Raw genomic sequence first — 14729 nt, forward strand, 5'->3', positions numbered from 1 at the left:
GTCTTCACAGAAATTATGGCAAAAGAAAGATTTAATGCAATTTTCACTTATAAAGTTATTTATTTTCCAGTATGTAATGTGACAAAAGGTAAAGGTCTTCACAGGGTATGATGACTTCCTACAGGGACTATATATTAAAGGAACTATACCAATAAAAATACAACACAGACAATAAATGCTCAATCATCCCTGGTTCTATGCTGAATTCAGGTTACTGTTTGACTGGAGTTTATAAAATCCAATGAGCAGATTATATAGTCCTATAGACCTCAGACTTCATCCCACCACTTTCATTAGCAGTCATCAATAAATACAAATTCAAACAAAAATCCTTTTCGATTTTTTTATTTTTCTTCCAAAATGTGCAAAGTGAAGACACCAGTAACTATCAGTTACAGTTGGTGCTTTGTGTTCATACACTGTGCATGTATTCATATACACAAATTCAACAAATATCTTAATACTGTCAATCTGACATTAGTAAGCAGTAAAGCCCCATTCAGCAGCTTTAGGTTCAATCCCACTTCTACCTGTAGAGGGCATCAAAGTGTTCCCGCAAACCCAAAGGCCACATCATTATGGTTGCTACCGATTCAATACTGTTCGGCATATCAAACAAATCTAAGTTTTATTTATTTTTTATTTTTTTAGTATTTTAAAGCATAGGCATAGATATATAGGTAGGTATATATGTGAACATTTGTACACATACATTCAAACAGCTGTAGCTCATGCTCACAAGGATTATATGCTGAAATGGACAGCGCTGACTTGGAAGCATAAATGAGTCATAGCAGGATGGCATGGTATCAAGCTACATAAAAAGGACATCCCACTATGAGAAGTCTACCTGCTCTTTCGGCAATTATTTAAAGCAGCGAGGCTCCTGGTAGATATGAAAGTAGCTAAGATGGCTCATAAGCAGCTGACATAGTGCAATATTTCCAATATTAATTTCCAGTGCTTGCATTGTTGATAATACAAGCAAAAAACATTTTGTTAATGTTCAACCCTACAGATGTCCAAGCATCCAAATTGAATGTTTCAGGTTGGGTGGGCAGTATCTTTCAAAATGTAATTTACATTAAAATATTGAAATGTATCTTTTCTTAATTCTATTGTAGAAATTTTAAGTGACTAAGTTTTAAGAATTTTTAGATCTTTAGGAAATCTTGAAATAAATGTGGATAATTTGTGGTGCAATAGAAAGTTAGAGACATTTGAACACAGTGTTTACAGAAATTATGGCAACTTACAAAAAAAAATATTCAACAAAAATCCACCCTCATGTAGAATTAATGTTCAGTTAGAAATATTAACTAAAAAACAATCTCACAAAAATTAAGACTCCCCACGCCCTCCAAAATAACCCCTGATTCAATGGATTTATAACAGTCATGTTGTGCGAGTATGAAATTTGTGGGGAGAAACTGTCTTGTTTAAACCATTAACCACCAGGACTCAAGTAAGTCCTGTTATCATAGGACTTCAACATTGGCAGCATTACAGTGAAACCTGAAGAATCACTACTGAGAAACTCACAGAGCACAGCTCTGTTCATGGGGGTGGAAAGACACTTGCTTCCAGGTTTTATTTAACCACGTCAGAATCACATTTGCAGGTATCTTCTTGAATCATGCGACTTTTAAGCTCTGGCTCAGATGAACTTTGAAGACATGAGTGGGTTTCAACATTTGCGGAGGTCTCTCCAGCTTGTGTTAAATCTTGTACAGCCTCTAAACCTTGACATGTTACTTGTTCTGGATTTGGATTGGCTGGTGATGTATCAGGAGGTGCTGAGACAGGAGTGCTGGTGGGTGGTGATTGGCTCTTGAGAGGACCATGGCAAAGGGGGCAGGATTCCTGCACATACAGCCATTTTTTCAGGCAGCCCGCATGGAAAAAGTGACCGCAAGGTGTGATGACTGCTGACTTCATGTCCTACACACAAAAAAAAAAGATCAAATTCAAACACAATTTTAAATGAAATTATATCTTGTGACTGCAGCACTAACAAAATTAAAACACACCATATCGAGTGCATCACACTTTCTCTCAACTGCTATTTTCTCAGCATTAAGAAATGGAACCATAGTGAAGCTGGACAGGAATCTTGGTAATTGTGGGATTCTATGTTAAATGGTCTAACAGATTGTTAACATATGCATGTTTGGCCAAGAACCCCGAATGACAAATCCACCCTTACGAACACACGCACCTGATAGCAGATGGCACAGATGTCATTATACTGCTGTAATTGCAGTGCTGAGGCCATGGGCAAGCTCTGAATCTTGTGTACAGCATCACGACGCAACAGGAAACTCTGCCAGCCAAGCTGTGCTCGCAGCCACACGTTGTAGTAGGCATGAAGCAGAATGATGGTGGAACCCATTACGCTCCACTGTCCGAAAAGCGTCTCACACACACCATAGGCCACAACGAAGAGTGCCACCACAAACTCCAGCAGTCTATACGTCCCGTTCACGAAATACATGACCTCATCCATGTTCTCAACTGGAGCCTTGCGCAGTTCCTCCACCATGAAGAGAACATAGATCAACAGTGTTCCAAGGACCTGCAGGAGACTTGATGCTTTAAAAAAGTGTGCAAATTCATGGTGGTGTCATGCACTTAAAATTAAAAGACCATGTATTCAAAACATAACATTTACTTTAATTATTGGTGGATAATCTGCATGTATCTCTTGCCAAGGTGTAAAACAAAAACAAAATGAGTATGTGTACCTGCAGTGAAGTAAGGATGCTGGAGGAGATAATAATAAGCAACCAGAAGTCCATATGAAAAAACTGGCAGATCATGTACACCATGTATGCAGGAAAAATCAGCAGGAACAAACACAGGCTTACTGCTCGGAAGTGTTTCCACAGACTCCTACAATAGACACAGGTTACAAAAACAATCCATGCTCATTATAACATCATCAAGGACTCTTCACATCCCAGTCACAAACTGTTAAACCTCCTTCTATTAATAGGAACAGGATACAGGAACATACGCACCAGAACCAACAGGTTTGGGGACAGCTTTTTTCCATCCACCATCACCCTACTGAACTCTACTTTACACCGTTAGATCACTGTATAAACACTGTATATAACTTCTGTACAATTATATAATTTTACATACTACATAATTGTATTTTTTTTTAATACTCCTCATTTTCTACACATAATCTATATATACACACCTTACTGCGCATCCTGCCTAATATTTCACATCCGTATGTATATAGTGGACTTATTTATTCATCTTGCACATTTTTTTTTCAATGCTAAAGCCTTATTACCTTCTACTTGTACCTTTACAACAGTGTCTGCACATTTTTCACTGCCATAAACATTGACTTGTACTTTTCAACAATGTCTACACATCTCTATCTCTCTCTCCATCTAAGTAGAGCCCAATGCCTAAAAAGTGAATGAGGAGGACACCAAAGGCAAGTCCAGTCTTTCTTTTACTTATTTTATGGCTCAAATTCCCTTGCAATTTACTTCCAAACAGGTTAGAAATCTATATAAAAAAAAAATAGTTCAGACATTTGACCTCACCCCTGTTTTGCAGCAAATATAACACCTCAAGCATTGTTTTTTCCTTCCCTCAATTCATTTTATTTTGAATCAATGGCTATTCTTATTTAAAATTCCTTTTTAAAGAAGCATTTAATTAATTACACCAGAAAAAAGCCATACACAACAGCAATACCAGATTTCTAGCACAATAAGTTACAGGGAATAGCCAGGTGTCCTCTGGCTGAAACATCAAATGAACAAAAAATACAATGTAACATTTCCCACTATATTTAGAATTCACTGAAAACTGTGACACAATAACATGGCAGTACTAATCATATAATATATAAAGTAGTGTGTGTGTGTGTGTGTGTGTGTGTGTGTGTGTGTGTGTGTGTGTGTGTGTGTGTGTGTGTGTGTGTGTGTAAGAGAAGATGCTCACTTGTCCCTGGAGGCCCCCAGTGCCAGCACTATGGGGTCAGCAATTTCCAGCATGGATTGCAAAATAGAGGCCACAACGATAAATAGGATTATGCTCAGAAGAAACGCCCGGTGGATCACCTGCAGCTCAATTAGACCTGTCTGAACAGACAGAATCAGCAAAGTGATTCCTTCTGTCATTCCCCTGAGAAGGAAAAATAAGAGAGAGAATCAATAGCCTGTAAGGCACCAAAAGCCATTTACATTAATGTAAGTTTTTTATCATGCCCAAAAAAAAACACTAACAATTACTTTCATAAAAACAAATAAATAAATAAACAGAAATTCATACTATTAAGATATGTGTTCTAGATCTGTTAACAAGATGATGCACAAGCTAAAAAAGTAGACTTACCACATATAGAGGAAAAACTGACCTGTGCATGGCATTGTCATTCATGAAGGCTCTGTAGCCTTGTAGGTAGAACTTGCAGAGTGTGAGGACGCCCAGCGCCACAAAAGACACAGTAAAGACCAGCCCCAACAGTGAGTATGGAGAACAGCAGCACTCTGCAATGCTGCACACATTCAGAGAAATGTACACCCACGGGCCGCAAAACAATGCTTACATTTTCCTGCACCGTAGTGTGTACTTTATCTAAATAACCTTAACTAAATACTATACACACACACCTTAATATACCTTTATCTAGACACTTTTTTTTTTTAAGTGCTTGAAATGTTAACTCAAACATTTATTTTACTGTACTGTATGAATCACTCTAAATATTGCAGAACCTCTTAAGTCTTTTGGACCTTTTGATGCAAGACTTTGAATAACCTGAATAAACAGCAGCTTGGGAGAGGGTTAAACAACCAAAATAATCAGTGGAAGATGCAGTCTAGTTAAAGAGTGAGTAGAAGAACCCTTTCAATGACAAAAACTCGTTGGACCAATTAGGGTGTTTAGTGGCAAGTCTGCTAAATGTGATAACTATTCAATAAAAATTGCCCACAATGTTGCTGGCTAAATAATTATGTCTATTAAAAAAGCAGAAATAGTTTTGGTTAAAAAGAGTATAATTGAGCCACTTTTTCTAAAATCAACATAAAGTTCCCTAGGCAGAATATTTTCGATATAAAAAACAAAACAAAAGAGCATTTGTCAGGAGATCGCAAGTTCAAATCCCGACAAGGTCACAGCCATCTGTGGCCTGGTGTCCAAAGAAACCTAACTGGCCCTGTTATCTGCATTACTGATTAATGTGTGGGTGGCTCTGCACTAATGTGGAAAAACACAAATAGCTTTTGCTTTCAAACCTGGTAAGAAAGAGGAAAAGCAATCTCTCGCGTGAGGGAGGCTGGTCCCTTGTGCTGAAGTATGTGTAGATCTGCAGCGTGAATAGCACCAACCAGAAGCACATAAAGAGCATTGGCAAAATGAGCTGATTCCATAAAGACATGCCCAGAGCCAGTAGACCATACACCTCCACTACCTAGAAAGAGAGAGGTAAAGGAGAGCGCGAGTGAATGAGTGAGTCACAATTTTGACATTTTTAATCACTATATTTCCATACGCTTAGCTGTCACTTCAATGCCTGTAAAGATGCTCATTTATGCAGTTATCAAATCAGTCAATCATGTGGAAGCAGCATAATGCATCAAATCATGTAAACAAAGCCTCAGATAACACTCACACTAAACATCAGAATAAGGATAAATAATCAATATCTATGACTTGGAACCCCGGCATGGTTGTTGATGCCAGATGGGTTGGTTTCAGCATTTTAGAAACTGCTAATCTCCTGCGAATTACACACTGTGACTCGAGAGTCAGATTAACTGAAGCACTTATTGTACTGATATCACATGATTGGCTAATTGGATGTCTGTATTGTGTTCCTAATAAAACAAACTGTTAGTGTATATTTTAAACACAAAGCAACACAGACATTACAGGACAAGAGGTTACTAGAAAAGATTGCGAAAGGATATGTATGCTGCTGTAAGTGGTTACCTGTGTAAGTTCCCTGTAGGCATTCTTTGCCAGGTTGTAGGGCACCAGTAGGTTAGATGCAAGGAAGTAGAGCACCTCAAGCCCAGTGAAGATCATGGCAAAATGGTTAATAAAAACAATAGTTTCCAAAGGAACAAGGCACAGACGGGCCACCAGGGGAAGCAGGTGAGCAGAGAACAACCAGATCTGTTTAGTCTGCATCACACAAGAGCACAGTGTACATACCACCAGCTGACCTGTTAAAAAATTATAGCGATAAATTATTTATTTATATACCACTCCTTTTGTAATTTCCCAACCACTCACACTTGGGTATAACCTAGTGAAGAGACATTAATGCAAAACTCCACACAAGACGGCTTACTATTAGATACTATGCATTTGCATGGAAATTTTAACAAACTCCATCCAAATCCACTACATATGCAAATTTATAAACTTGAATAAACACTAAACTTTTGACTGCCATCAATTTTTAGGGAGAACCAAGTGCTATTTTTTACTTCATTAGGTCTACTTATCATGAAACAAATGCTATTTGTAGGCAAATAGGATTGATAAACAAGTGAAGTGGCACATCATCAAAGTAGTTAAATGATATTGTAAAGTACATCTCCGACAGGAATGAACTAAAAACACAGTATGTATAGATTTACCTGTACACATTTTGGATAACTCCCTAAACTTCAGACTTGCTTTCGCTGAAGACTGGCTTCAGAATCCTCTACTGCATTACAGCATTACTTTAAATTGACTAAACGTTTTTTGGACATAAATCTATACAGAATTGCTAATAAAGAAAAAAAATAACATTTATGTTTGCAAACCTATTAAAAACCAAAAAACTGAAAGCTCTTATAGACATGAATTCGGACCATTGGCTAAGGCACTCCAAATGAGCTCAGGTGCATTTTATTTGAAAAGTATCTAGAACTTGACTGGAGTCTACCAGGGGTGCCTGCAATTGATAGGACACCTGTATCAGTTTCCAGCACAATCAAAGTGTGTTGAGACCTACACTATATGGACAAACATATTGGGACACCTGACTTTCCCAGCCATATGTGGTTCTTTCCCAAACTGTTATCGCAAAGCTGAATACATACAATTTTACATGACGTCTTTGGATGTAGTAACATGAAATTTTCCCTACATTTTAACTAGGAAACCGAAACCTGTTCCAGCATGACAATGCCCCTGTGCACAAAGCAAACTCCATGAAGATATGGTTTGCATGGGTTGGAATGGAAGATCTCCTCACCTCAACCCTATTGAATGCCTTTGGGATGAATTGAAATGCTCTTTGCTCCCCAGACCTCCTCATCTTATCAGTACCTGACTTTACTAACACCCTTGTGGCTGCATGAGCACAAATCTCCACAAGCACACTCCTAAATCTATTGGAACATTTTCCCACAAGAGTAAAGGGAATTATAAGAGCAAATTGGGACTAAATGTGGAATGTGATGCTCAAAAAGCAGATAACCATACTTTTGACCAGGTGTCTGCAAACTTGTCAATAAAGTGTAGATGTGAAAAATAGTATAAAACAGATTCAGTAACCAGGCTAAAGGTTTGGTCATGGAGGTGACCAAAAGTCCAAAACCTGCTTTAATACATGATTTAAAGGTATAATTGCTGCCAAAATGCTTCTCCGAAATGCTTAAATAATGACCTGATTTATAAACAAATATTGTTTTTTTTAGTTGATATAGAATAGTGGATTTTTAATAAATCAGCTGCATTTTGCTTTATTTTGTGTATACTAATGCACAAAATTCCAATTCATTCTGATTTACATACAATCTATAATACAACATGGCATGCAATCTCATAAAAAATTTCTGAACTATATTTCTAAACAAAATAGAAAGGAAAACTTTAATCTTGCCAAATACAACAAATCTCTCTACAAAAATGTAAATTATAAATAAAAAATTAACAAAACAGGCATTTTTCCTAAACCAGCACACTACCTGTCAATGAGTGACTTGCCTAGATTGTAGATCTGTTGAGCCATTAGCATTATTATACTTTGTATAAATCGAGTAGTTTAGGTTGTTTGTTTTTTGAAATATTATTTAATTTAAAAAAATAGAAACAATGAAATTGCAAGTGTTAAACTAGCTGTATAAGTTTTTTTACACAGAAAGGTTTTTTATTATTATTTATTTTTTTTTAAACTACTTAACTGATTCAATAACTTAAAATTCAACTCAAGACCCAACCAATGGCCACTGAGGTGACTAACATAATTCCACATGTTACTTTGAACAAGAAAATGAGACAATTCCTCCTCACTTTCAGACAGCTCAGTGATTTGGCACATGCTGTTTTGTTCACAGGCAGTCTATTCAGAGTGAAATCTAAGTTCCTTCCTTTTAGGTTTCGTGTATCACTGTGGTTAACCTTTTGAACCAGGAATGAGAATTGAAAGCATGTTATTTGAAACCCATTGCTAACACCTCCTACCATATAGAATGGTGCAACACAACAACAAATGCCCCAGAAATGATATAAGTAGTAAAAGCCCTGAAACATTAGCTATATTTTATTATGTTGTCTGGTGGAACAAATGTGAATTTTTACCAATTAGAGCTGTAGTGAATCGGTTCATGGAGAGTGGGTCCAGGTACAGTGGTCCTTCATAGCCAGAGTCCAGTTCACTACGAACATAATCCCTGCAAACACCACAATGACATGTAAGTAAGTTTATATATTATTGCATATTAGTTTATTCCTAACGAGCAAACCAGTGGTGACATTGTCAAGGACTCCCTGAAACTTTCCACTGTCCTGGGAAGGATTTCCACAACATTTTGTAGTGTGCCTGTGGGAATTTTTTGCCAATTCATCCAGAAGAACATTTTTTTATGTCAAACATTTGTGTGAGACGAGAGGGTTTAGCTCACAGTCTCAACTCCACTTCATCTTAAAGGTGTTTGATGTGGGATGAGGTCAGGGCTCTGTGCAGACAAGACAATTCAAGTTCTTCCAAACCAAATTCATCCAACCATGTCTTTCTTTCCTTGCTTGGCAAAGAACTTAGTGATGTGAGGCTTGCAGCTACCCGGTCACAGAAACCCATCCCATGAAGCTCAAGCCACAACAGCTTTTCTTATGTGCTTGTTATTAATGCCAGTTGAAGTTAAATCTTCTGCTTCATGGCTGAGTTTCTGCTGCTCCTAAATGCATTCAGCTTCCAATAATACCACTTACAGATGACTGTGGAATATCTAGCAAGGATGAAACTTCTAAAACTGACTAATAGCAAAGGTGGCTTCCAATCACAGAAACCAAGCTTTTTACAAATGCTTGAAAATGCAGACTACATGGCTAGGTACATGAATTTATGTCTTATTAAAACATCTGAATTCAATAATTTAGTGGTGTGTCCAAATACTTTTGCAAATAATGTAGGTATTTTTTAGCTTGGTAATCAACTATTCAATTATGTTAAATGAATGTAGAAATTCATACAAACCTTTTAGATTATTTGTTTATTATGCAAATAATAAAAGAAGGTAAGAAAGTAAAAGGAATGAAACTCACTGTCAGTCCTGATAGCCAATATTTATTAAAATCTTTTAAGTGGTTATTGCTAGTTAAAAAAATTTGGACCTGTGGCTGATCAAGGCAAGATCTCAGCAACATCCACTGCAAATTATTTCTTATATAGTTTCACTCAACCAGTGCTAGTGGTTCATTAGTGTTTGTGGACATACCTAGAGAGCTGGTGCCCAGCAAATAGGAGCAGAGCAGTAAGCACACAGAGATAGAGGCGCACCAAATGCTGCCGTGGCAAAGTCAGCAAGACCAGGCTGAGAATGTAGCCTGTGGTGAGAGGGGGGGAGAGAAGAAAGAAAAAAAAAAAAAAAGAAAGAATAAAAAAATGAATAATAATAAAAATAAAAAAACAAGAAAAAAACAAACAAACAAAAAACACTGATGATCCCATCAATAAAAACCAATATATGTTTAGGCACCTGCTTGTGTATTTTCTTCCACTACTATCTAATGAAGTTTTATTAGCTTACACTGTCATGCAGCCTACAACAAGGGGCCTAAAAATTCCAGGGATATTAATATAGTATGAAACAAGGTTATTCCCATTATCAAAATCCATCAATAAAAATAAAACAATCAATGAAAAAAACATTTCTGTTAACGGAATGTAAATAACACAAAAGAGAAAAACAAAAACTACAACTTATTGTCCAAGTATAAGAGCTCAATGGCACAGCCGTGAATTAAAAGAAAGCAGTGGTGCACTAATGGAGTATGCCCACCTGCATCCTATAGTATATAAGGTCCAGCATGTACTGCAAGTTGTAACAAGCATACTGTATTACGTTTTGGTGACATTATCACACATATGACAAAGTGAAGTTTAATAAACTTCATAAGCATATTAACCCACAAGTAGGGCTGAAACAATTCCTTGAGTAACTCGAGTAATTCGATTACAAAAATTAATTGAGGCTATTAATTGAGAGTGTAAGTATAACATTTGAGAAAGAATGAGAGTAAGTTTTTGGAGTTGTATTGTTAGCAAGTCTTCAACCAGCAGTAGTTTAGGCTACATGTAGGCTCAGGGAGCAAAACCTGCTAACAAGTGCACTGATTGAAAAGGATTGTGTTGTTCAATAAATTTTTAATTCAATTATTAGATTTTATGAGATAAAGAGGGAGAGAAAAATAAATAAACAAATAAAAATCGGCATCAAATATCGGCCATCGGCTGCCGTGATTTCTAAAATATTTCGGCTAGAGAAATCAGTCGACCTCTGATAATACCCTAAAATAGGGTTTTATACAGTTATAATAAGCAAAACATTTAATAAATAAGCAAAACATCCATTTTTTTTATCTGATTAATTAGGAAAAATAATCGTCTGATTAATCGATTATCAAAATAAACCTTAGTTGCAACCCTGATTAACATGCTTGAACAATAATAATAATCATGATAATAATAATAGCAAATATTGTAGAAAGTAATCATCTGCAGATTCCATGCACCATTTGGAAAAGCAGTGACAGGTTCATGTTGTGTGATGTGTGATGTGTTCTGAAGGAACTTTGTCTCATTTTCACTGTGTACTGTGCACGGCTGTGTTTGGTACAAATGACAATAAAAGTCTCTTGGCTTGACCCGATTATGCTAAAATATGCCATATTTTTAAGCCTGTCATGATTAAATGTTCCAATACACATTAGCACCATTCCTCATTTAAACTTGTCCTGTTCCCTCAGACTTGTCCTGAGCGTTCCATTTAGGTTGCATGCAAAATCCATAAAACCAAACAAAGGTTTCAGGTACTGGCAAATATTAAACTTCACCAGACTAGAACCGATAGATTTATGTCTGCATGTGGCAAGCATTTGCATTCCCAAATTTAATTAAACTTAATAAAGCAAATTCACCCCAAAGAGTTTGAACAAAGAAATTAATTTCCATACACCCCTACAATAAGGCTCTTGTCTTTTTCTCAGTCTTGTATATTTTTCTCAGTCATGAGTATTTCTCATTAAGACTATTTCAATCAAGTTAATACAACTTTACACTAGAACTAATGAGACACACAGGACAGCCTATTCAGAATGTACAGCAGTTACAACTTACACCATATATCAACAAAATAATTTCACAGCCTCAGTGTGCCACAGTACATACCCAAATAGTTTAGGTACAGAGCCAGGTACTTATACTGAAAGAGGGGGTTGTTATTCAGACTGCTCCTCTGAATCTTCTGGAAAAAGGAGCTAACATCCCAGCGGTACAGCACCTCCAGCAACATGATGCTGGGCACCCGGAGGCCCACATTCAGCACAGCCTCCACACGCTCCCACACTGCCATTGCCACTAGCTGGAGGGGAGAGAGGGGGAGAGAGAGAGAGAGAGAGAGAGGGGGAGAGAGAGAGAGAGAGAGAGAGAGAGAGAGAGAGAGAGAGAGAGAGAGAGAGAGAGAGAATGAGAACAACTTAATATGCAAGATAATTCTAATCATAGGGCCACAAAATACCAAGCATGCAGGTATTGAAACATATGTGCTAGCCATGACGAACTGAATCCAACCCTGCATTATGTTGCTTCTTACGTAAGAAATTGCATTTAAAAACATTGCAAAGGTACAGCTGACATTCAGCATGTATAAAGATCCATTCTACACCGATTATCAAGCAACATACTCACAGAATGAGTCTGGCAACTGTTTCTCAGTAAGGGACAAGATGTATTTAAATCTGATTATCCCACTTATATAATGCTCATTATTTACAAACCACCCAAACCTAAAGATTTAAAAGTACAACAATAAAGCTATATTAATTAAAAAAATAATAATACAAGTTTAAGTCAATGGACAATTTTAACATAAATAAAGGTTTGTACAAGTCCAACTGTATTCCGTTGGCTTGTTCCATCACGTATGCAGTAACAAAAAAGTTTTAACTAATACGTTTTTTAAGTAATCTAATCTAATGAAACACTTCTTTGGCATTGATGATGATGATGATGATGATGATGATGATAAATTGGTCCTGTGCAGGACATGTCTTATATAAGTCAATGCACAAAAGACTTCACAAATGCAGCACATTTCTAATTCGCTGATATACGCAGTAAATATGGATTAAAAATGCAGTGTACAAGAACAGTTTAATGCCTCAAATGTGTCAGTGACATGATAATCAATAGCACAATGAATATTCTAAAGCTGTCATGGTGAGTTCTTTTACATTTTTTATTAAAAATCTCAGTCAGTGGTCATTCATTTTTGATTCTCTAATCATTTTAATATTCAACATTTATTAGATATGATGTTGCTTTTTTTTTTTTTAAAGGGGTTGAGTCTATACACATGTCCATCCTCGGCTGGGGCACCAGCTTACAGTTTTTTCTCAGTTGCTTTGGCATGTTTCTCAGATCTGAAATGAAATTCTTAAAACTACTTGTTCAACCTCCACATCATTTAGTCATTTGAGCTTTTCATAAGAACATTTATTGTTGCTTTGATCAAATTGCAAATGCTTTGGTACATTCATTTAATTGATTGTGTACAATTGTCTGCTGTTTTCTACATTATCAGTTGTTTATGTCATCTTGATCAAAATATATTATACTTTTTTCACCTGAATGGTCTTAACCCCTAATATCTGAGCACCAGTTCATTGCATAAGTCATGTCATTGAATGCAAAATGGTTAAACCAGTTGTCATCTGTCATCTAAAATGTCTATTAAACTTTTATTTGCAAAATGTGACATGAATTGGGCAGATGAATCTTGAATGTCACTAATGAAGGACAGTGTATGGCATCAGATCAACCAATAACCAACTAGTTCTCTAAAACAAGTCAAAAGTGAATCTTGTGAACATTCAATTGAAGAGTGTATACAGACAGAACAAAACAGAGTTACAAGTTCTGAAAATGGATGAACAAATGAAAAATAAATAAACAGTAAAAATCCTGCCCGGTCTCTTGCAATCAATATAAATAAAATATGCCAATCAAATAAACGAATGTGTGCTGGTGAAATTCATAGATGCCGTTCAGAAGAAAATGAAATGTTGTGTATTTTCAATCATTGTAACCCAAACCGTAGTTTATATCAAGAAATACTGAAACTGTGTGCAGTCATACTGACAACACGACTAAACATGTTGATGATCCTGTTTATGAACAATGATAAAAGGAACTTTTTATTCAGATGGGAATGAGTTGTTCATTGACACAAATGCTTACTTTTGAGCGATGAACTAAGGATTTTTAGAAAGGTACGGGCTTTTGCTAGAAATCCAGTGTATTGTGCTGGTTCTACAAATTGTTTTTGAGAAATGCACTTATTGGTTTGCAAATATTAAGGATGACTCGAGAAATGCTCTAAAGCAGCTGAGAAAAACCGTAACGCCTTCATACTGACTTAATGAAACTGTTCAAAACCTGCAAAACTTGTAAATGAAGCAAATTGTTTATATACCTGATATGTTCGCTGTAATTTCTTGTGTCGTTTCTACACTATTAAGAAAAGATTGCTTAAGGCTGTAATAAGTGCTTCCTGATCGCCCCGCGTCCGCCATCGTGACCTATAGTAACCCCACGAATTCAAAATTAAGTCTCTGGACAAAGCACACTGGAAGTAATTAAAAGAAGCACAAACAAATGCGGTACAAAAAAAGAAAATTATACTTGAAAACATGCGACAAGCTTTAAGAGTTTCGGTTGTAATAAAGCTGCCCGGAGGCGGGGTAATATTAGCTAGCTAAGAAACTCAGCATCTATACCAACTGTTACTGTGGCAAATGTTTGTTCTCACGTTACTAAATTGTAAAGTCTGACATCCACAGTAATACTCTGTCCTGAGAATCCCTGGAAGTCAAACAGCACTTTTTAAACCAAGTAGCTTCCCAGTTCTGCTTTGGTTTAGTTTCAAACAGAGTGGCCGTTAGCTTAGCTGAACCCACCCCAGCTAGCAGCGTTGTATATAGTAATATGTTCCGTATAAACACTGCCTCTACTGACAACCCGAACACTTACATGATATCAGTTTACTTTGTCACTGTCCAGCACAGTCTTCTTGTATGTCTCCGTACAGACATACACCATTTTAACACTGTTTGTTCAGTGTTAAGAGTCTATTATATCCAAGAGTTTTCCAAAAGACGATAAGATATATCAAGTCTCACTTATACCATCTGGCAGCCATTACAAACGTTCCTCTGCACTGCGCATGCTCTTGCATCAAGCGCCAGAACACGAA

At 36.6% G+C, this 14729-nt stretch overlaps 1 protein-coding gene across 2 annotated transcripts; it reads right to left on the reverse strand.

The window, feature by feature from the left end:
* Positions 1-329: 329 nt before the first annotated feature.
* rnf145b (ring finger protein 145b) lies at positions 330-14729 on the reverse strand. 2 transcript variants are annotated; one of them, XM_083565135.1, is made up of 11 exons: positions 14507-14729; positions 11645-11837; positions 9693-9801; positions 8557-8648; positions 5968-6203; positions 5271-5446; positions 4388-4528; positions 3973-4155; positions 2745-2892; positions 2219-2575; positions 330-1941 (listed from the first exon to the last, which is right to left on the reverse strand). In XM_083565135.1, exons 2-11 carry the CDS (start codon positions 11826-11828, stop codon positions 1591-1593), a joined length of 1977 nt encoding a protein of 658 aa, XP_083421261.1. In that variant the 5' UTR covers positions 11829-11837; positions 14507-14729; the 3' UTR covers positions 330-1590. The 2 variants fall into 2 exon arrangements, with proteins under 2 accessions (XP_083421261.1, XP_083421262.1); XM_083565136.1 differs by having other exon boundaries at positions 11645-11833; positions 14507-14715.

Source organism: Silurus aristotelis, assembly GCF_946808225.1.
Source record: "Silurus aristotelis genome assembly, chromosome: 16".
NCBI lineage: Eukaryota > Metazoa > Chordata > Actinopteri > Siluriformes > Siluridae > Silurus > Silurus aristotelis.

Excerpts from the sequence above, each read along its gene's own strand:
- rnf145b (XM_083565135.1), bottom strand. The coding sequence starts at position 11,828 with ATGGCAGTGTGGGAGCGTGTGGAGGCTGTGCTGAATGTGGGCCTCCGG. Across the intron at positions 9,802-11,644 it reads TCTGTACCTAAACTATTTGG|GCTACATTCTCAGCCTGGTC; the intron begins GTATGTACTGTG and ends CTCTCACCACAG. Across the intron at positions 6,204-8,556 it reads ATTCACTACAGCTCTAATTG|GTCAGCTGGTGGTATGTACA; the intron begins GTAAAAATTCAC and ends ATTTTTTAACAG.